The sequence below is a fragment of the Triplophysa rosa genome, linkage group LG15 (assembly GCF_024868665.1).
Source record: "Triplophysa rosa linkage group LG15, Trosa_1v2, whole genome shotgun sequence".
Taxonomy (NCBI): Eukaryota; Metazoa; Chordata; class Actinopteri; order Cypriniformes; family Nemacheilidae; genus Triplophysa; species Triplophysa rosa.
The window spans coordinates 17,746,258-17,766,127 of record NC_079904.1 but is presented as its reverse complement, the minus strand read 5'-3'; the positions used below and the strand labels follow the sequence as shown (position 1 = coordinate 17,766,127).

The following is a 19,870-nucleotide window of genomic DNA, read 5'->3' as shown; positions in this document are numbered from 1 at the left end:
GTATTTAACATTATGTCTAAACACTATGGCATTAAAGTAGAGAGCTTTCTAGGCTATAAAAGATGGAAAAGCAAATAAATCGTCGTGGCAGTTGTTTCAGTCAGTCGTCGGCTTTGTTTGGTTGCCATTAGCCTATTTAGGTTTAAAATGAATGCTGCTATTTTTTTGGCTATTTCAAGCTATTTGGGCAATTTTTGCAATAAAATAAACCAGCACAAAAAAACAGTAATATAAATCTAAGTCAAACAATTGAACTATCTGCTGTTTTGGGAGAAGTTGCATAACTGAGAAAATCTGCACGGTCACATTTGTGAGAAAATCTGCACGGTCACATTTGTGAGAAAATCTGGACGTCACATTTGTGAGAAAATCTGCACGGTTTAAGGTGAGACTTAAACACAGTACATTTATATGTTACACCTTTGCATTTTCTCTAGAATTGCATTATGTATTTGTAAAACGCTTTCTGTTTGTTTCAGAGTTTAGTTTCTTTTGCAAAAAAGGTTGCTTTTGTTTGCAAAACGCTGGATTTGTTTGTTAAATTTAGGCACAATTTTCGCTCCATAGTATTATACTTCTGCTGATTAACTTACACACGCCCGGGAATAGAAACTGCTATTACAGCAGATAAACGTAAATAATACGACGCATCGACGCATTTCACGCATGTGCAGCACTAGTTTTAAAATCAAAGTCCGGTATTACATATTTCAAACTCAACCAAGCATAGAGGACATCCCAGAGTTTTTTTTTTTTTTAAGAATTTACATAAATAAAACAAATATTCCAACGACTATGTCTGCTTTACAAAAGGTACACTCATTACAATCCATTTTAAATCTATGTCTGAGGAACTCTTTACAGGGATAAATATCATTAAAGGTGCCATGAATTAAAATCACAATTTTAACCCGAGCTTTTGTTATATAAGAGGGAATCGTATTCACACGAACATCATGTAAGTGTCAGAACTGAAAACGCCCTTGTTACTGAGATTGCATCTGTTATTGACACCAGGCCCAGCGAACCGCAGGTTCTGGAATGCACCCATCTATGACGACATTGATAAGTTGAACACCGCCTCCACAGAAAGAATATCAACTACTACTTCTCCAGCCCCGCCCACTGGTTTGCGCATGACAGAACCAGTGGCGCAGAACCAGAGCGAGCAAGCAATAAACAAACACGTCGTTAAAGACAGCTATATAATTTGCCATCCCATGTTGTGGAAGAATACAGTCGCTGCATAACCTTCCTTCGGATTCCGATATTAGTAATGCGGGGTTAAAGTTTATTTTTAAAGACGTTCCAGCTCATGTGGGAAAAACATAGAGCGTTTGTTCATTTCATTTCTCCGAGGATTCCTTTGTGAACAAGGCACAGGATTTGTAGAGAGACTAAAATTAAAAAGCAGTGCTGTGCCGTCCATATTGGATCCGATAGGAATGGCGCAGCAATCTTATGTGAGTAAAACATTTTTGTTCTATGCGTCACTATTGCTTTGTTATTGATCGCTTGATCGATGCAGAGGTTGTCTGTGATCTTAAGCCCGTGCAAATCAGGATCTCTGTGATTTGGCAGGCTCATATATCATTTTTCAAGGTTTTATCCACCGTTTGCGAATAATGGACGCTGTTTGAAGTGTTTTGGTATTATTTCAGGTGCTGGGTGATATCCATAAGTTACCGGGAGTCTCCCGTTTGTTTATTTATCTTGGAAACTCGTAACATTTGAGACCCGTGATCGCGGAGATCTTTTGTCGGGTTCGCAATCACGGGTCTCAAATGCTGACAGGTATGGTCATATATCATTAAACGCAATACAACTATAGGCTATACAAACTATACGCAAAGCCTTGCCATCACATCCACGAACGCGTCACATGAAATACTGATGTGGGGAGGTAATTTATAAATCACAGGAGGTCTCCAGATAATACTAATGCCCTGCGAAAGCTGTGAATGGTGCTAATGTGTAACCTAACATTATGTCTCGAACCAAATTCACAGAAGGCTCCAACTACGCAAACTGCTATTCAATCAAAGCAGTGGGCGTTTACTTCCAAGTGTCTTCAATGTGGCACGCCCATTAAAACCGAGCATTTGCAAAGCTGGCCTCAAAACCTGGGTGGAAAATAGCCCATTACTAATTGATTTTGATGTTTTTGAATGTAAAAACCACGCGAACGTCATAAGTAGACCTCGTACAACCGTAAAACAATAAACAACACCACGTCATCGCACCTTTAATAATTTTAAACTGCACTTCTTTTACCTTCGGTAAAAGTGGAAAAGAGAGAAATTCTGTTTAACTCGAACCACTTTATCTTCGGGAAAATCAAAAACAAGAGATCTCTTCTTTACTTTAAAGGGGAACGTCTGTGTATTTACTAATGTTCTTAAAACCTTATTTTTACATCTCTGCTCTGTGAAATTAACACCAGAGATAATTAGATAATCTAATCTTGGTATCACAGGTAAATAACACAATGCACCTTTGAGCAACTGAATCAAACCAGCAGGAACAGCTTTCAACAACGATACATATAATTTCTGAGTACAAATGATAGTATATTTTACACAAAAATTATCATACCTAAGGAAATTTCCAACCCCATCCATAATATGCACAACGGACCAGGCACCTTTGTCCATCCAGTCTTGAAAAAACAGATTTCCCCATAATAAGGATACACTTATTATTCCATAAAGAACAACTGTGTGGCGAAGTTGTGTTTGTATATTAATTTCCAATATAATAATACCTGACTATGAAAAGATGATAATTTACACTTTAACTTTGATGGCTCAAAATCACACCTTAAAAGGAAATCAATGCCCCCCAAAATAAAATGTTTTAGAAGAAAGGCTATAAACCAAACAGAATGCTTATTTCTAAGGAAAGCTTGGAGCCACCTCAACTTAAGGGTACCATTCATAACATCGAAATCAATTACGTTCAACCCTCCCTCGCTGATCGGCTTCACTACATCTGACTTTCTTATATAATGGTGCTTGTTCTTCCAAATAAATTTATACTGACTTTGATTAATGTCTTTTATCCACCTATCAGATATACTCAAAGAAAATGCTGGGTAAATCAACCTGGAAAGCGCTCAAGTTTTCGAAAACGACGGCATTATCGTTTCCGTGTAAACTCTGAAGGCGTTTAAAGGCGTCCAAAAACGATGACGTCATACGTATGCGTATTACGCGTTCAGTCTGTAGGCATGCGCGAGTATTCCCCAAACAATAAGCGCGTTTCCATCATTCTGGTTTTATTCGCATTTTGAAGTTTCGCATCAGAAACGAGTGATGGAAACACCAAAATTCGAATTAAAAACCCTTAATTCGCAAAAAGTTTTTACGCTCGCTTGAGGTGGTTTTTCATTTTTGCGAAAAAGGGTTAATGCGAATAATGGGAGATGGAAGCGCATTTGCCGAATAAATTCCTCCAAAAAGTCACGTAATTGCACTATGAGACAGCAGGTGTAACCTGACTAACTAGAGTAATGATCTTGTTACACAGCATCAGAAATGTTGTTACGGTCATTCTTAAATGCCTGAGCAAAGTCGTGAAGTATTTCTGTAATTGCCTCTTAGAACTGTCACGTGTTTCCCACACAGCAGGCAACCACAAAAGCACCGCATTCATTGTGTTTCGTAATCGTCTGCTTGCGCAAGTATATATGAAAATCATTATATTCAGTGGCTTCTCTTACTTTTCTTACTGATATTTAGTGGCACTTTATTAGGAAAGTGACGGTTGACTATTTGGATGGAAACGGTGCTTATTCGAAAATGTTTTATGCGATATTCCAATTTTGCGCATAAGATAAATTCGCAACTTTGGATGGAAACCCGACTAATAATGGCGGCCTCCATGCTGCATGTTTGTGCCGCATGACATACTTATTATCGTTTCTCCAGCAAAAAGTAGATTTACTGCACCACTACAACCAGTGGAGACATAGTATTTATATGCACATTACTATAATCACACATACACGCCGACAAAGTGTATTAAAAGCGTTTTTAGATTAAAACAGTGTATGCGGAAGTGCGCAAGCACGTAGGGTTTCTTTATAGCGCAACAGCGCCATCCACTGGCCTGCCACGCAGAATACATCGTTTTTATTTGTTTTCCAGGATCCACGTAAACGCACATCTATGCAAGTAAAATAGAGACAAATGTGTTTGAAGCAAAAAGACTTGCTGAATAGCACTAACTGAAAAATGATGCATTGTATTAACAGTGCTCGCATTTTAAGGTTCTGCAATTCAACATGGTTGCATATTTAAGCGGTGAATTTTTCAAATGGAAACATTTCACACACAGTTTCACCTTTTAAAAATTAAATAATCAAAATTCACCTTTTAAATTTCATTTAAAAAATTCAACTTGTTATAAAATACAAGCTTTAATATTCAACAGACAATTTTCAGTCCATATAATTTCGGTTTAAAAATTCGCTTCCACAAATTCAGTGGTTCAAATTCGACTTGAAATTCAAAGTTTCACATCCGGGAATCCCAGGAGAAGCAATAGAGCGACGATTCCGCCAATGCATGATCTATACCTGCTGCCTGACAGCTTCACCAGCAGGTGGTGCAAGTCGGTTCTGACGAAGACCAAAGCAAGAAATGCAGATACTTTTTATATGTTTGCAGCACAGTCCACTCATCAGCTCGATTAAGAGAATTTATTTGATCTCATAGATCTCTTATGCATAATCAAGAAAAAAATAATTGTTTCTTGTACTGGCAGCTTAACTCACCACTATCAGCCCTGGAAAGGACATGGAGCACGGGGACAATTCCAGGTGGCCTGGAATCAGTGGACTATTCATACATTTATAATATTAATTTATTTATTTAAATATCCTACCCGATCTACTAGTACTGCCTATCTATAGTAAGAGTTTATGTTTGTATTTGGCTTGCTATTTATATGCGTTCATTACTTTTTACGTGCATATTATTACCCCCTTGGTTAAGATGGTGTGGGTTAAGTCGGTATGTACATAAAAAGTGCATGCAAAACACATGCGTATCATATGCACGCAAAAGATAATTTCTGTAGCTCGCCAAATACAAACATAAAATCGTGCTTATCTTAAGTCATCAAATAATGGTTTGAGTTTCGAGGATGAGAAAATTGTATGTTACAGTGAATTACTGAATCATACTGTGTTTGAATAAAATAAGCTAATTGCATGAAGCTATTTGAATGACACATGCAATGGTATCTGATTAAATGTGCCAGAAAACAAGACAAGATTTTAAATCATTACATTAGTTACAGAACACCATCACAATAAACTTAACATTTAAATTCAAATAAAACATTTTATTTCGGTTTAAAACTAAATAGGAAAAATAGCAATAATTATACATTTTAAACAGACAATAGTAGTAGGCTAACTGAAATAGTAATGAAAACAGATGTAAGAACAAGCCACAAACAATTTTTCATCAGAACGTAAAATAATCTACAATATAAATAACAGTCTTTTCTTAAAAACGTAATTGTAAAATATTTAGTAAATTTAGGATATAAATGTAACTTAAACAAACAAATAACTACACCACTTAAAAGAGAAATATCAATGGAAATAATTATGCCTATACTTTTCATCTGAAATCTCAGAACGCAAACAAAATAAAGCCAATTATAACCTATTGTATGAACGAATGAATAAAAAACAAACTGAAATACTGCAACAATAAAGACAAAACCTATTAGTTCTGGTATTATGTGAGAAATACGGCGGGACATGCTAAAATTCTTATTGTGTCATTTTGTGCTTTTTGCATTCATATTTAGGGCTCTTCCGCATTTCTGTAGCCTACGGTGATTCGAAAGGTGTAGGCTATACTAATCATCTGGTCTGAAGATTAAGCAACATTAAGCGATTTAGCACGGTACACCGGCCGTGATGGCGTGGTCCGTGGACGCTAAAGGGACAGAGTAGGCTAAAGGCACTTAGCAAATCTTGCAAGCTTATAACGTTTTTGTTCCACCATGTTGTGGATATTCAGCTAAATGTTTAGCATAAGTTTAAAGAGGGTAAATTTGATCATTTAACTGAACTGTACACATACATTTTAGACACGTACATTACGTGTTTCTCCAACGTAGTTTCAGTGTATTTCTGTCATTTAAAATGCATAAATTTAACAATATGTTGATTTATTATGTGAGTATATAGATTAAAAATTATTATACCAAATCGTAATTTCGTTTTGATATGTTATAGTATTGGGTAAGCTAATTAAAAAGAAAGGCTATAGCCTAATATAAAAGTATACGAAATACAATGCGCCAAACAGCAACATCTACAGATAGTTGTGTATATTGCCATGGAGCACTCATATTGTTTTCTGACCAGTAATTAAATATATTTTTCACTGCTCGGCCATGCAAACTGACTTGCGTTGAGGTGTATGTTAGAGAGGTCCTCATGTGTCCCAGCGGCTTCGGGTCTAAAACGTTGACAAAATATGCCTTGGGCACAGGTCGTGTCCGATATGGCATCGGGTCTCTGGTAATTTATAATGAATGTGCTTTTACCAATCGCCCCGAAAGACACAAATTAATTACATTTTATGGTTAGGTAAACAACAAATATGTGTTACGCCAAACTTTACAAGACATAATTAGGTTAATATACCGTGAGTGATTGACATTTTAGCATTTAATGAACAGACAGCAACTCAAGCAATTAGCGTGTAGTCATACTCGCATGTTCGTGTGTGGCACATTATGTAGGAAACGCACACAGCATGCAACAAAAGTTTTTATCTTTGCGCGTATAGATCCATAACGCCGTGAGGTATCTTGCTTGGCTGCAGGCTGCACAAGACGTTTCGGGTCTAGTCGGGTTCTAAAGAAAGTGCTGACTATTTTTATCTGGTCTATTTTATCTGGCCTGCTCAAGAAGTTCGCTTGGCTAAAATATCAGTTTTTCTGTCTCGTATTAACAAACGAACGTTTCCACAATTCCACAACATCCAGCATTTTCTGAGAGTCTCAAATTAAAACAAGATCATGCGAGGAAAATAAAAAGAATGTTTATTGAGATTGCAGCTACGTCATATAAACAGAAGCACATGGGAGAGTACGCGTTAAAATCAGAGCATTTGTCAATAAGCTCCTAGTTGAGATCTCAGTTATTTGACCGCTTCAAACACAATACATGTCCTGTAAATGCTGATGATGCATAGTATTTATGTGAACACGATGTGCTGAAGTAAAAAATAACTTAATTCCTTCGAGCCAGAGCAGGAAACCTAAAATTTCTGATGTTGATGATGCATAAGAAGAGATCTATGAGATCAAATAAATTCACTTAATCGAGCAGATGAGTGGACTGTGCTGCAAACATATAAAAAGTATCTGCATTTCTTGCTTTGGTCTTCGTCAGAAGCGACTTGCACCACCTGCTGGTGAAGCGGTCAGGCAGCAGGTAGAGATCATGCATTGGCGGAATCGGCGCTCTATTGCTTCTCCTGGGATTCCCGGATGTGAAACTTTGAATTTCAAGTCGAATTTGAACCACTGAATTTGTGGAAGCGAATTTTTAAACCGAAATTATATGGACTGAAAATTGTCTGTCGAATATTAAAGCTTGTATTTTATAACAAGTTGAATTTTTTTAATGAAATTTAAAAGGTGAATTTTGATTATTTAATTTTTAAAAGGTGAAACTGTTTGTGAAATGTTTCCATTTGAAAAATTCACAGCTTAAATATGCAACCATGTTGAATTGCAGAACCTTAAAATGCGAGCACTGTTAATACAATGCATCTTTTTTCAGTTAGTGCTATTCAGCACGTCTTTTTGCTTCAAACACATTTGTCTCTATTTTACTTCCATACACATCGTTTTGATAACGCTGTCGTGTGTACGCTAAACCTTTCAAAAACACAAAGGAAAAACTTTTCCGTTTTATCGTGTAAACGTACTCTTCGCAGGGAAAGACATAGAAAAAGACAGATATCCAGTAAAACGGTCTCAGGATGAGAAGAAAGTGGCAATCTGATGAGGCATTATAATACCATGCATATTAAACTGATAAGAAGCTTATTGTGACTCATAATTTTGGAGCTGTTAAATGTCAACCGAATCAATCGCTTAGCTTTCTAATATGAGGTCACTTGGGAAAATGTTTTGTTTTTTCTCTCTCTATCTGTCAGTGGTGTTTTGCTTGCCTCCTGCAGTATACAGAAATGTTTTATAGTGGGAGAGTAGGTCTCTCATACTATGAGGCCAGATCAGTCCCTTCATGGGCCTCTAACCAAGATTAAATCTCCTGCCAATGCAAACGGCCCACAGAGGAGCCAGAGGCGAAAAAAGATCAACACAACTCCAGAACTTGGCCTTTTAAAACTTCTATAAAATGTGTGTTTACTTTTCTCAGAATCATTGAGATTTTTAAAGGGCGCTGCAAGTACATAATCGTAAATCAGAATGTTATATTCTGAACCTTAGTTTCATGACAAACTACACTATGTTACAGACCTTGGTTATGCGACAAAGCTCATAGTTTGGGGTTGTGAAGTTCATTATGTATTTGTTCTGTAATATGAAATGCTATGAAGCAAGAAATAATGATGCATGATAGAAACACTGGGGATGGGGGGTGGGACGTTGTTTTTACCATACCTGATCAGGCTGAGGGGACAGAAGTGTTCAGACCCGAAATGGGAGAGCAGCTCGACCTACAGACGTGAAAAGACAAGCATGCTTAAAAATTGTCAACACCAATAATCCACCTTCACAACACATTTCAGCTTTGCCCAATTCTACATTTTAGTGACGTCCCAATAACACCCAACAAGATTAGTAAGAATGAATTGCTGTTGTATTCGCAAAGTATGAAGTTTTCCCTGTTAGTGTGAGAGATGTAGCACATATAAACGCGTGTGTGTGTATTTGTGTGTTCAAAAAAGCGTCACAGCAATGCATCCAAAGTAGCATTCACAGAACCTGAGAGAGAGGAGCGCTAACCTTTATATACTTGATGAACATCTGATGCAGGAGCAGAAGACAGCAGAGAAAAACAGAGAGGAAGATCAGTATATAAGACTTGATTCAGGCAAGAAAGTCTTGTTCTTCTTTCATAAACTGAGGAGCAGCAGTATCGAAAAGCACTAGTATAAGAAAAGGCTGCAACTTAGAGCAACATGGACAAAGAATAACATGTAATCAAAATTACAAGCATTCATATATAGTGAAGCAGAGCAGGACAGAACAGAACAGGTTTGGTTCAGCTCAAAACTGGGAAAATGTTACACGGATCCACCCTTACATCCTAGGCAACTCCTGACATATTAAAGCAGATCATTATTAAAGCAATAAGCCCCAAGAAGCAGTGGGTTACAGCGCATTTTATGACAGCTAAAGGCGTTGTGAACCCCCTAAACCCCCTTAGCTGTTATAAAATGCACTGTAACGGGCTGCAGCTATCGATTCTTTTACTAAACGAGTATTCTACTGATTTTCCATCGATTAATCGGGTATTTGGATAATAAGTAATAAAAAGCAATACTAAATATACAAGAGAAAAATAAGACAGGTCTCTAAAAATGAGTAAAACAACTAATTTGTTTCCTTTTTAGAACAATTAAAGTTTTTATTGCTGAAATTGCATACATTAATATCTGTGAAAACTAAACCCATTTACTACATTCCATTGCCATATTAAATTCAAAATGCAATATAATACAAATATATAAATAAGAAACATGAATAAAAATAGAAAGAACAATTTCAAAGGTAAACAACTAACTAGGGCTGCAACTAACGATTATTTTGATAATCGATTAGTTGGGCGATTCTCGGCGGAGGCTCGCCGAGCGGAGCTAGGCGAATGTATAAATCCCGCTTTAGGCTGCACGGAGAGACGCGCGCACGGAGAGACAAGTTTGACTTTAAAACTGCGCATCTTGTGCTGCACGGAGAGACGCATGCACGGAGAGATGCACAGAGAGACGCGCGCGACTTTAAAACTGCGCACCTCGTGCTGCACGGAGAGACGCAACTTTAAAACTGCGCACCTCGCGCTGCACGGAGAAGTTTGACTTTAAAACTGCGCATCTTGTGCTGCACGGAGAGACGCATGCACGGAGAGACACGTTAAAACTGCGCACCTCGCGCTGCACAGAGAGACGCGCGCGACTTTAAAACTGCGCACCTCGCGCTGCACGGAGAGACAAGTGTGACTTTAAAACTGTGCAGTTCATGCTGCACGGAGGGACATTTAAAAGTGAAGAAGACGCGCTTGATTTATAACTGCGCAGCTCGCAAGTGAGTGACGTCACAGACCAACTAATCGATAATGAAATTCGTTGACAACTATTTTTATTATCGATAATTATCGATTTTATCGATTAGTTGTTGCAGCCCTACAACTAACTTCAGTTTATGCATGCTGCATTTAGTTTATATAAGTTAGTTTTCGTTTCTTTTTTTACTATTAAATAGTAATATATAGCCTATGACTTTTATTTTGGCAGGTTGTCGGAAGTAGTGATGGGAATTATGATTCATTTGAGTGATTCGTTCTTTTTCAGTTCGTTCACCAAAATGATTCGTTCACTGATTCGTTCAGTGACCATTTCTATAATACGCCAGCAGGTGGCGAAAAAGAGTTGTTTTATGTCAACGAACGTATTAATGAACGTATAAACTGATTACAGGCTTTATTAAAATGTGCGTCTCTGATCTACTCATTAAATAAATAAAATAAGTCTAAATAAGTGGTTCAGATGACCAACGCACAAGGTTTTTCTGCATAATTAAAAAGTTAATTGTTTGGTCATTTACACATTCATAAATCTGGGATTATGTTAAACGTGAAGTTTATGTATTTTAAATAAACAAGAGTGCAAAGTAGCCTACCTGTAACTGCGCTTTGCATCCGCTTTCTGCTGATTGCTGAACGAGACTCACATGCTAAATGACCGACCTACAGTGTAACACTCTCGTTCATGAACGACATGTATGAAGGTATTTTTGGTGCAAAACTACTGAGCACCTGTGAGAATGGAATTTGTAGTTGTAGAGGTCGGCCACACATGTGTATCAGTAAATTTGTAGTAAAAATTCGAAGTTGCAAACTTGTAGATTTTTTTTCTCTCCCGCAAACACAACACAACAGTTGCACCTTCTTGAATCCTTCAGTGCAAGTGCACAAATCCAGTTCTACAAATCACAAACTGAGATACTCGTGCACTCACATTTTTTGCTACAAATGCTGCAGTAAATATGGTGCAAAACACATTCACACACCTGCACCAAAAGACGTGCGTTCACAGACGAGTTTTGCACATCCGCAAACAGTATGTGAATTCATGCAATGAGAGTTGAATGCTTGTCAAATATTTTCTCACAAATTAAAGGTTTTATTCTTGCACATTGTTCTAGCACAAACACAAGAGCATAACTACAACTGCTTGAATCTGCTGCTGCGAGTCTCTGACACAAGTTCGCACACACTCTCATTTTGCACCACATATCTGTGTGATATATGGTGCAAAAGTGATTTGTGCATTTGCAGCCAAACGAGCTAGTTTTGGCGGCCAGCAGGTGGCGCCCTAACGCGCAAGTGAAAAACTCTGCGAGAATCATCCTGAGCTGCTTTATTTTCCTGAAATCACTAATCGTAATAGAGTACAAGTGCCGAACCTAGACATCTGGGGGCCCTAAGCAAACCTTTTTGAAGGGCCCTTGTCATAATAGTTCAAACTAGATATAAACATAGCTGTAGACTATAAGAAATAAAACATATAAATCAATTAACACACTTAAACGAATAAAGACTGAAAAAAAAAAAAACATTAAACAGACAGTAAGAACAATTAATTCTAAAATAAAGTTCACATTTTGTTTGACATGTAAATTATTATTTTCCTTAATTAACACGTGGCTTGGAACCATCTAGCTTTTAAAAAAAACTATAACGTTATGTGGTGTGGCATAACTATAAGTGGTGTGTTTTTCTAACCAAATGAGTGATTAACAAAAATAAAGCATGATAAATATAGTTTACTTAATAAAGCCAAGTATACGAAAACACATCAATAATTCTCTAAATTTTTTTACATATTATCATAGGCAAACCAAATGCAGTGGATTGCAGTGGTGTGCATTATAGCGGAAACTCACATGAACAATGTAGGGTAGTTGTTTTAGTCCTGTAAATCATTCCCTCTAAATGTTATTGAGCTGTAAATATATATCTTTTGAAGGAACCCATATAGTAGATGGGTATAATATACACAGCAAAACACATGGCAATATTTACTTATGACTTCACAGTTTGCTGTAATAAATATAAAAAATCAAAAGGTGTGCATTATAGCTGACACCCACATGAACACTGTAGAGCTGGTTTTGTGGTCTAAGTTATCCCCTTTAAATGCTACGGAAGTTAGAAACGTGTATTAATGTGTATGTAACATTGGAGACGGTCCCTAAATTCACGAATATCAAACGTCCAACCTCAAGCAACGAACTTAAGTGTGTCCATACTTAATTTGTAAATACGTTCTTGCATAATTTGGCAAAAACTAAACAAGAGTTTAAAATACTATGAAAACACATGCCTCTTGTTCTTTTACTTTGCGTTGTTGGCGTTTACCTTTTTTTTCGCTCCAGACGGATGGCGCCGTTTAAAACCATGGCAAGGGACATCACCAGCACATCACGCGCATGTCATTCCCTGCCCCGCACTGATGTCCAAGAATGTCACAGTCATTAAATAAATTAAGTACTAAAAGGAAATTTCCAAATAATGCCTCTAAAGTTGGATCCACAAATTATAAAAATAGCGTCTTAATTGTTTACAATAGTGTTTTTGATTCGGTATTTGTTGTTGTTTTAACTGTAAGAAAAACGTGTGTTTTGTTTGTTTAACTGTAGACCTGTAATTTTCATAAGGGATTGTCAACGTAGCTGACCAGCACACTTATTTAAACTAAACCAATGCTCAGGATGATTCTCGCAGAGTTTTTCACTTGCGCGTTAGGGCGCCACCTGCTGGGCGCCAAAACTAGATGGTTTGGCTGCAAATGCACAAATCACTTTTGCACCATATATCACACAGATATGTGGTGCAAAATGAGAGTGTGTGCGAACTTGTGTCAGAGACTCGCAGCAGCAGATTCAAGCAGTTGTAGTTATGCTCTTGTGTTTGTGCTAGAACAATGTGCAAGAATAAAACCTTTAATTTGTGAGAAAATATTTGACAAGCATTCAACTCTCATTGCATGAATTCACATACTGTTTGCGGATGTGCAAAACTCGTCTGTGAACGCACGTCTTTTGGTGCAGGTGTGTGAATGTGTTTTGCACCATATTTACTGCAGCATTTGTAGCAAAAAATGTGAGTGCACGAGTATCTCAGTTTGTGATTTGTAGAACTGGATTTGTGCACTTGCACTGAAGGATTCAAGAAGGTGTAACTGTTGCGTTGTGTTTGCGGGAGAGAAAAAAGTTTGCAACTTCAAATTTTGACTACAAATTTACTGATACACATGTGTGGCCGACCTTTACAACTACAAGTTCCACTCTCACAGGTGCTCAGTAGTTTTGCACCAAAAATACCTTCATAGACATGTACCAGTTAGTTCAATTCGTTCACGAACGAGATCTCTCTCTCTCGTTCAGACTCAACAGCGACTTGGTCAGTGTGGGCGTATTCGTTCAGTGGAAGATCTAACCAATTACATGTCCCTTCACAGCCGGAACTGGAATGCTATTTGCTGACGTGACGCGAATGAGGGCTAACAAATACTTTTTTGTTTTACAGTTTTTAGAGAAGTGTATGACATGAATTAAACGTAATGAAGTCGTTTTTATTTGAAAAAACAATAAATGATACAAAATGCACACAAAACACCCGTGCTTGCAGTAAAATAACTGCGTTAACAGGGCTTGACATTTTCCATGCAATAAAAATGACAATGTTAATTTGTCTTTGTTACATTTAACCATCAGCTTGCATTATTTTATTATTTTAGTAAGGATCTTTACATTGTGTCCGTTTCTGTACTTGTTGAACAAGAGACCTTTCATTTCGTTTACGAGTGAGAAGTAACAGCTCGTTCACGAACGAGAATCAGCGGGTCCTTTCGTTCACTTATGAATGAGATGAACGAGATGACTGATCGTTCATTTCGTTCACGAACGAGAATCAAGCGGGTCCTTTCGTTCACTTACGAACGAGATGACTGATCGTTCATGTCGTTCATGAACGAGAATCAGCGGGTCTCGTTCAGACTCAAACAGAGGCTCGTTCGTTCAGTGAAGGGCGTATTCGTTCAGTACATTCAACCAATCATACGCTCTGTCAAAGCTCACTCTCAAATGCCATTGGCTCATGCTTTAGACACTATTTTAAGCCAAGACGCTCTGTGCTCGAGGGAGAGATTTCAGTGAACGAGAAATATGAGTCATTTCATTTCGTGAACGAGAACGATTCGTTCACTTTAAAGATTCGTTCAAAAAGAACGATTCGTTCACGAACGAAACATCACTAGTCGGAAGACGCTTATTTTTTAGTATGTCTGTTTCTTCACTCAAAAAATAACATGTTCGTGAAATAAACTCTCAGAGCAACTCTGGAGGTGAAGTTCATGTCCTCATTCAGCGCAGACGCACACAAATTTATGAGCATCAGGCAGTGCTCCGTGTGTACTGTAGTTAAATGGATTAAACGAGGCTTCGAGGCATGATTTTTTGTATTCGAATTACTCTAGTTACTCGATGAATCGTTTCAGCCCTAACTGTAACCCACTGCTTTGCGGGGCTTATTGGTTTTATAAAACGGTTATTCCATATGCGTAGCAAGGTTTCATAAAAGAAAGTAAATAAAATGATATTTAGGCTATGTAATGCGGTCAGCAGTTATAAATTGGGGTGTTTTATAACGGATTAGAACTCTGCTCAGCCAATCAGAATCAAGGACCAGAACTGACAGTTTTATAAAAGAGATCATAAAATAGCTGTCTGACAGAAAACTGATGAGAAGATTTCAGAATAAAAGTAAACCACAAAGCCAAAGCAAAGCAACAATGATAGTTACAAATCCTGAAGAAAAACATTTAGGAAGAGATGAATACGACTTTCAAAGCACTCAGGAGCTTTCACATATACAAATGCAAATCTGTGACTATAACAGGTCTGTGTGTGTTCATGTTTGTATATCCCGGTGGGGACCTAAACCTGAACGCACACCAACACATGGGGACTCGTGTCACCGTGGGGACCAAAATTGAGGTCCCCATGGGCAAAAAAGCTTATAAATTGTACAGAACAATATATTTTTTTAAATCTAAAAATGCAAAAAGTTTTCTATGATCTTTAGGTTTAGGGGTAGGGTTAGGGGATAGAATATACAGTTTGTACAGTATAAAAAAACATTACGCCTATGGACTGTCCCCACAGAGATAGTAAACCAGACATGCATGTGTGTGTGTGTGTGTGCGCGCGCATGTATCATAATGACAGTCAGTAATAGTATACAGTCACGAGCCTCTCAGCCCTAAGGGAAGGGCACGGTTTCTCACAAATAACTGCACCGTTTCCTGCACATACAGTAAATTAACCACCTTAGCATGCACTGGTAATGCAAATCCATGTTTTTAGATTGTAGGTAAAAATAACCAATAATATACAGTTTTAAAGTTTATCAAAAAATGGCCAAATGACTAACACAACTAGTGTTTTACACTACTTTAGTTTTTTTCACAGGTATAGTGAGACAAAATGTCACACTTGGTTTCCTACAGGGCCTTACAACAGAGTGGAGACAGAAACTCCCTCTCTCTTTCAAATATCTGAAACCATAGGGATATTAATGTCCATGAGCCAGTTCAGAACAATTCATTGGCATCATCACACAACAATTTAATCAAACACTTCTGCATCGCGTTTCACTTTTTTGTAGCCCAAAAAAATACTCTACTTCTCATTCACCTTGACATATTTGGCATAGAGTTGCTCATCCAAAGGAAAGCTCTGTACTGTGCGTTCATCACGGGCGTGAAACGTGCCCAGCTTGATCCACTTATTTGTCGGATATCTGATTGAATAAAAATTCATAATGTGATGTTAGTGCTGGTGTAACTTCTAATATCCTGGCACACTACATCCATGTATGTCTACATGTCTTACCTGTCACTGATGGACACTAGGAAATCTTTCGGAGTGGAAGAAAACAGCTCAAAGTTTGCAATGTCCAGCTGCTTCACCTGGATTGGCTCACAGAGCTCAATAACAAACCTGGTATTAGGAACATGAGAATGCGTAAATAAATAAAACTGTATATTTCAAGTAATAAATCAACTATGATGATACTACAAAAAAAACTGCTTAGTCCGAAAGCACACTGGTAGCATTATTCTTTTTTTCTCAAAATGTCATTAATATTCTATTGTGATTAGACAATAATAAAGACAGTAAATGTACAGGCCTACTATTATGTTTAAAAACATTTAGGTTAAAATTGAGCTGTGTTCTTCTTTACCAGGCAAGCAAGTTTGATCCTCACTCGTGTATTTTAAATGGTCATATGTTGAGGGGAAAATTAAACAACACTGTGGTACTGTCAGTCGCCACTCAATTAATATGGCAGTTTTACATCACGTCATGAGTGTATATTAGCATTTATTGTTATTTTCCTATGGCATCTAATAGAGCGGTTGGACCCGGAAACGGTACATGACATTCCATATATGGTGGTGTGTGATGACAGGCTTTATTAAGCGGATTTACACCGAGAAAAACACATAGCCTAAATATATTTATTCATTATCTCTGAGCATCTGCTGCAGTCTCTCTCTCTCTCTCTCTCTCTCTCTCTCTCTCTCTCTCTCTGTGCAGTGACTCACCAGATTTTAGTACTGCAGGGGTTCAGCATGTACAGATCCATATTTTCCATTAAGATGGCAGATGTGCTCTGAACAGAAAACAAACTGGTTATAAATCGAGCATCACGGGCTTAAAAAAAAAAGAAGATAAAGGCAAATAATAACATTCTACATAAAATTAAATAGATTTACACTACACCAAAATAATTCACAATACTAATCACAATAGAATATTAATGACATTTTGAGAAAAAAAGAATAATGCTACCAGTAAAATTCAAATACACCTTTTATGTTGTGCTTTCTCTTGTTTTAGACAATGAATCACACTGATTATAAATTCTCTGCCTCCTTAGACTCGTAATTTCATTGTACTATCTTTAAATGTCAACCATATTTTGGTGCAGAATTATTTACGACATTATAATGTTTATATGATTAAGATATAATTAATCACTGTTATTATTATCATGGTTATAATCAATGGCAATATATTGCAACACGCCTAAACTGAATGACTGCCCTATCCTGTCTGTTGGAAATCAATCCATCTTTCTCCTGAGCTGTACCTTGGCCTCATTGTTGGCCGAGAGGATTTTGGCCCCACATTCCACAGAGGCGTAGTTATTCTTGAAATTCTTCTGGACCTTTTTCACAGGGTGAGGACTGCCATTAGATGACATGTGCAGAGATTGACCTGTCACCAACAACATCAATTATGTAAATAATTTGTGAAAATGTATAGTATGGTTAAAGCTGATATAGTATGCAGTATTGGTGACATGTAAATGGAAAAGTGGGCGTGTCTACATGTCTACTTTGAAAATGTAATGTGACAAAAACATTTTTTGTTTGTTTTAGCACACTATAGGTCAAGCAGCGCTGGCTACCAGAAGCATGAATCCAGACTCAACCTTTAAAGAGTACATTCCTCGAGATCATAAAAAATACATTTCATGAAGTGTTTAATTTTGCCGTGTTTGAATGTAAGCAATCTGCCAAGTTGTAAATCCGAAGGTGAACGAATAACAAAGTTATTAGCTTATAAAAAAGGTAATCGACTCTGAATCAAGCGAACAAGCCATGACCTGTCCGAATCTTTAACCACAATGTACCTACGTCACTAGAAAAATCCCCGCCTACTGACTGCGAAAACTTAACTCTCTCCTCCCCAAACACTGTACTAGCTCGTTCGTGACGTGTGCATCATGTCTAAGAGAAGCTGTGTTCTATGTAGTGAAACTAAGTCAGTCTTATTTTCACTACCAAAGGAAGAACTTCTGAGGAAAAATGGTTACTATTTATTTTTCAAACGACACCAAAGGAGTATAAACCGAACGTTTTACTTTGCGCGCGTCATTTTACCGAAGATTGCTTCATCAATCTTGGCGCCTTTACTGCAGGATACATTAAACGTATTTCCTTAAAAGATGTTGCAATACCAACTTTATTTGGACCTGTAAGCTCCACCGAATCACAACCTGTAAGTGTGACTCTTTATTTTTGTCTTTACTTAAAATTAAATTTGTGTGACGTTATCTCATGTCTGTGTTTAGCTAACGTTACCGTTATTTTTGGGGTTGTTACTGTTTGTTTACCTAACGTTAGCTATAAACTCGTTGCGCTAATGTAAGTGTTCAACCATATTAACTCGCAAAGTCTTTATTTCAAGAACTGCGTGGTGTACTATAGTTATAATAACATCTGAAGATACGAACACCGTACACTGTATGCCGTGATAACTAACTGTTACAAGAGAAGTGTCTAAAACAGTCCTTTTTCTTACTGGCATCTGTATAAGGATTAAAGAATGATTCGTCAGACTCGGGCTCGAACTGGTAAGGTAAAATCGACGCCATCTCTCTCTATACACTGTTAATATCCAACCACCTGCAAACCGTAATACAGCAGTAATGATAGGCGGTCCATTTGCGACACATGCTGAACGCGTTTGACCAATCACAGCAGACTAGACCATTTGACCAATCACAGCAGACTAGACCATCTGACCAATCACAGCAGACTACACTATCTGACCAATCAGATCAGACTACGCTGGCGGAAAGGCGGAGATTACACAGATGAATCGCGGAACGAATCATTTGAGAGTCAGTCAAGAAGTAAGGTAGTAAAAACTGCTTATTATTACGAAATAATAGTATTTTTACATCATGTATGTACATAAACTTGTTGTCGGACACTCCATAAACCAAAATAAGCCCTTAAAAATATTGAGGAATGTACTCTTTAAATGAAATTAGTCACATGATTTGTGTGTCGGCATAAGCCTCATTTGAACTCAACTTCCACGGTGTTTGCAAAGAAGTCTCTTTTAGAGCTCTCTAGTTTGTAAATGAACGTCTTCTGCACTAATAATTACAATGATCATGGTCAATTTACATGCCATTGGCGAGTTGTTGAGACAACAGAGGACTTTTTAATTTGTTTGATTGGCTTTCAGAAGAGGTACAAACCCAGCTGAAACCCCCGATGTGCACACGCAAGAGTAAAATGGTTCAGTTGGCCTACGGCATGAGTCTACACACTGAAGCAGTGCATTACGTTGGTCTCATATGCACACTTAAGGTTATGCAACATTCACCATGCACGTGGCTTTCTGACTAACATGAGGATAATCTAAATTAGACTATTATATAACACAAAAAATATGATAGTAAAAATGTAAAAACTAATAATGCATGGATGGTTCTGTTGAATTAAGCGGCCTGCGAGTGTGCACTGATGCAGAAGAAACCCACGAGGCAGACTCGCATGTGATGACGCGCTCATGAACACGTGCACGTGTGCTATGCTCAATGCAGTCTCTTACTTTTCTTCTCCTCCACTTCCATCTGTTTCTTCTTCCACTCGTCAAAGGTGGGGATGTCCTCTTTACCGGGTACAGGAGGGTCTGTTGCTCCCTCATGGTCCACCTGCAAAATAAAAGCAGAAACAGCCATTATAGACACAACCAAGCATCTTATTTTCAAAAT

At 37.6% G+C, this 19,870-nt stretch overlaps 1 protein-coding gene across 1 annotated transcript in view; it reads right to left on the bottom strand.

Moving 5' to 3' along the window:
• suco (SUN domain containing ossification factor) overlaps positions 1-19,870 on the bottom strand; it is a 92,969-nt gene that overhangs the window by 30,567 nt on the left and 42,532 nt on the right. The window contains exons 7-13 of the mRNA XM_057353325.1: positions 19,708-19,810; positions 17,447-17,574; positions 16,899-16,966; positions 16,183-16,290; positions 15,985-16,090; positions 9,013-9,033; positions 8,668-8,723 (exon numbers count right to left, since the gene is read on the bottom strand). Coding sequence (XP_057209308.1) covers positions 8,668-8,723; positions 9,013-9,033; positions 15,985-16,090; positions 16,183-16,290; positions 16,899-16,966; positions 17,447-17,574; positions 19,708-19,810 — 590 coding nt within the window. The remainder of the gene's footprint in view (positions 1-8,667; positions 8,724-9,012; positions 9,034-15,984; positions 16,091-16,182; positions 16,291-16,898; positions 16,967-17,446; positions 17,575-19,707; positions 19,811-19,870) is intronic.